Raw genomic sequence first — 4,255 nt, forward strand, 5'->3', positions numbered from 1 at the left:
CTCTCCTCCACATCACGAGTAGACACGCCCCTTATTGCTGATTGGCTACAAGTTTGTTTTGCGATTCGGCCCGTATCAGTTTTCTGAAGTGTTTTTGAAAAATCACTTACTCTGCCTTTAAGACTGGTTTTGTGGTCCAGGGTCACATACATAGTTTATTGTTTTATAGTAGATTTTTGAAGTAGAATAGAAATGATTTTAAATTAAATATTTCAATAATATAATTAATGATATTCAGAATAAACAATTAGAACATATATTAGATATTAGAATTAAAATATTTATATTTAAGAATTAAAATATGAAATATTTATAGTAATTTACACATCATCTTTTCTGCCTATTTGTAACACAGATGCTTATGTAATTAAAGGGAACCGATTTTCTTGATATGAAGTAAGCCAAAATGCTTTCTTTCTTTCATTTTGTCTTTCTGTCTTTCTTTCTTGTTGTGACGTTATTTATGGTACTCCATAGTATTGGAAAGATCGCCTCGAAAAAAGACACATTTTAGGACTGTCATTTTGTTTTCACAAAATCGCAGCATAAAACTTTTCTGCAGAAAGTAATTTCACATCTCAGTCAGGGATTTGGTAATTCATTCAGATTTATACGTTTTCCATGTCCGTTCAGTGAATCTGTTCAGTTGGCCGTGTCAGTGATAAATGGTGAAATTCTAACAATGTGCCCCTGTTCATAAATAATGCAGATTTTCTGTAACAGATTTGGGTCTCCATTTTGATGTAAGACTCTTAATAGGTTTTAATCATACTCTAGCGTTCCTGCTTTGTAATATGAAGTCCTGCAGGACTCTGTTCACTGGATTCACAGGTTCAAAATGTGTGAACAAGTCAACAGAGGATGACAAATAATTAGAAGCAATCAAATTTTGCTTGAAATTATGTACATTTTGCTAGCATATAAACCTTGCAAATACACGAGCTGCACTTAATAGTATAAGTGCAACATAAAACATGAATTAATAGTAAATGTACATACGTGAAAATAATTTCAATGTATCCAACAAACTATATTATTATTATTATAAACAAAATAATAATAGTATAAAACAATATTTAAAAAATATAAAAGACCAAATCAAACCGCTGAAATATATAATAATAATAATAACAATAATATGTGGAAAAATTTAAATCAAAGACAAGTTTTATAAATTATTATTATTAAGAAAATAATAGTTTTAGGGTATAGTATAAAAATAATTTTAAAGAATTGAAAAGACCATATCAAACCGCTGATGTACAACAACAACAATAATAATAATAATAATTTAAATACATTTTTTTTTTAGAATTATTAGCAGATTTGCACAACATTACAAATTTCAAGTCCTTATTTTCCTTTAAATACATCATAAGTATACAATAAGACACAAGCGAAGATTTTAGGATTAAATACATTTTCACTGTATCCCACTGTTACAACATTTGTTTTGAAGAAAGACGGAGCGCTGACGTTACGTAATAACTTTTATTTTGAAGGACAAGAAGTCAATCAGCCATTTGGAAAGCAAGGAGCGATCAGTTTGACGCAGGGCTGTGATTGAGAGCGGAGCTTCGATATTAACAGCCACGATGGGGAAGAAGACTCGCACAGGCACCGGCAGGAGAACCATATTACAGCTTTCACCGCCGGGACCGACCCGCAGCGCTACAGGAGCAGCCAGAGAGGACGGTGTCGGCTCGGGATCCGAAGGTGGGCGAGAGAGACAAACGCGTCGGTATAATCAGATGCACAAAATATGGAGCAAGACGAACCATTTTAAGAGAAACGCGCTTCTACAGCGAGTGGAAAACGAGTTTGCTTAGTAAATTTGCTAGTCAGCTGTGATATTTGGCTAATCATAATAAAAATATTACATTTATACCGTTTTTGCTATAAATTAACGCGTTTTAATAAACCGATACAGACTGTGTGGTTCAGTTAATATCTTTTGAAGCGCCGTTTGTCAAGTTTAGCGTTAGCCACCGGTAATTTACAGATTAACCGAAAAATATGCGTGCTGATATAGCTTGTCAAACTGGTTATGATATAAACAACATAAAATCGTCCGTAATGATTTACTTTGATATATTAAAGAGAAGTGTTTGTTATTTAAGTCATTTATAAACACAATTTGGAGTTAGCAGCGAGGCTTCACTGGGCTTCAGACAAAGCGTTAGCTAAACATGCTAATTCACCCGCACCGGATCAGCAAGGATAACTTTGTTATAAATGTTTTAAAAACGTTACAAACTGTCTGTTTCGTTTTGTAGACGAACCTGAGGGTAACACAGATGGTCAGAGAGAAGTTAATGTAGTAATGAAGACACCAGCTGTGAAGGCCACACGTAAGTTATACCAGATTGTTAGCACTACCTAATATATACTGTATATACGTAATGAATAACATGTATAATAAATTAGTCTCTCTCTCTGTGTGTGTGTGTATGTATGTGTGTATATATATATATATATTCATAACATATTTAATATTTTTATTACTTTTAATTATCATAAAATGTTTATTCACTTATTTTTGTGGAAACTGTGGTACATTTTGAATAGAATCGTTCATCAATTAATTCATGAATAGAAAGTTTATGTATTTGTAAACTTATTATTTTACCTTTATTGCTATTTTTCATCATCATTCAGCGTAACAGAGATATTTATGTAAAAATGAAACAACATGCTTATTCTGACCTGTACTTAAAAGTGATAATACTACATTTTATTGTATTTTAAATGATTTAAAAACTTCTTGCTGACAAATGTGTAAAACCTAGTGGTTTGAAGGATAGTGGCAAAGATTGGTAAAGATTTAAAATGACAATTAATTAGTATTTTGGGGGGCTGCACTGTGATCCTTAAATAGTCTTTAAATGACATCTGATGATTCTTGTTCTAAATATACCTGACAAGATGTTTTGGTATATAAACTATTGTTCCTTTGAAGGACATTTGTGTAATATGTTTTTGTTATCTTTATATACATATGTATTTTTTTTAAATATGCTATTGTATAGTTTAAAGAATGTCATCTGAACTACATTTGATTAAATTTGACCTTTTATGTATTTTCTTTGTAGAGGGTTTATCTCTGCTTGGAGCGTACGAAGACAGTGAAGAAGAAGATGCAGCAGAAAACACCTCGACTGCCACGAAGGCAAAGCATAACCAGTCCGCAGATATTGACAGCACACTTGCCAATTTTATGGCGGTAAGTGAAATCATGAGGTACTTAAGACCAGACATATCGATTTGTGCACAGTTTATACTAAAAATCTGTCTGTAATTTTGATATGGGTTATTGTATGTTTTCCTTAAAGGAAATTGATGCAATTACGACCCAACCAACCCATACAACTGAATCTGAGACAGAGCCGAGCGCACCAGCCCCAACTCCTCCTCGCCCCGAACCGAAAACAGACCAGCAGACTCATGATCAGAACGGACCCGCACAGGAATTTCAATACAACACACAGTACTCCCTCGCAGGGGGTGAGCTTTCTAGTCGACTGGTTCTGTTTTGTACATAAATCTCAAACTAAATGAAAGAATGAGGAAGTTAATACTTGTATTCTCGTGTTTGGGGATGTTGTAGCTGGGTTGGAGATGGGTGATTGGCAGGAGGTGTGGGATGAAAATACCGGCTGTTATTACTACTGGAATACTCAGACCAATGAGGTGGCCTGGGAACTTCCGCATTACCTGGCAAACCAGATGCAGAGTTTACATTACACAGGCAGGTGAGTTGTGAACATGAGGTCAGTAATAGGGACATTTTGCTGGCAGTCAGAAGTAAGTTTTAAATGATTTTTACTAGTTGGAAATTGTCATTGTATAGAGTATTGCACTATATTAAGATATTTTATTTTAAAAAGTATATTTCATAGAATGATTAATATCTAATAATTTTTATATTTATAGAAGTTTTATATTTATAATCGTATTTAGGGATGTAACGATTCACTCAACTCTCGATTCGATTCACGATTTTGATTTTATTTTTTATAAAATGAGATTTAAGACAAATTATAAATTAAATGTGTCACCCGCGAAATATTTGGCATGCTAGATATCTGGAGCTGTAGGCGATTCACAATCACGCTGTGTGAAATGATTTCTGACTGAAAACTACATCGGCGATGACCTACAGCCAATGAGAGACCAAGATACAGGGCAGCGGGAAGTTGGGGAGGAGTTATAGACCAGAATATCAGTATTTTAATAGATATAGCCTATGAACAAT

The 4,255-nt window shown here is 33.7% G+C and overlaps 1 protein-coding gene across 1 annotated transcript in view; it reads left to right on the forward strand.

Moving 5' to 3' along the window:
* Positions 1-1,516: 1,516 nt before the first annotated feature.
* LOC107752338 (formin-binding protein 4-like) overlaps positions 1,517-4,255 on the forward strand; it is a 15,003-nt gene continuing 12,264 nt past the window's right edge. Inside the window, exons 1-5 of the mRNA XM_016568289.1 lie at positions 1,517-1,716; positions 2,277-2,351; positions 3,093-3,223; positions 3,333-3,504; positions 3,608-3,752. Of these exons, the coding sequence (XP_016423775.1) occupies positions 1,596-1,716; positions 2,277-2,351; positions 3,093-3,223; positions 3,333-3,504; positions 3,608-3,752 (644 nt within the window). The 5' untranslated portion in view covers positions 1,517-1,595. The remainder of the gene's footprint in view (positions 1,717-2,276; positions 2,352-3,092; positions 3,224-3,332; positions 3,505-3,607; positions 3,753-4,255) is intronic.

Source organism: Sinocyclocheilus rhinocerous, unplaced genomic scaffold, assembly GCF_001515625.1.
Source record: "Sinocyclocheilus rhinocerous isolate Xijiao unplaced genomic scaffold, SAMN03320098_v1.1 scaffold861, whole genome shotgun sequence".
In the NCBI taxonomy this organism is placed as follows: domain Eukaryota; kingdom Metazoa; phylum Chordata; class Actinopteri; order Cypriniformes; family Cyprinidae; genus Sinocyclocheilus; species Sinocyclocheilus rhinocerous.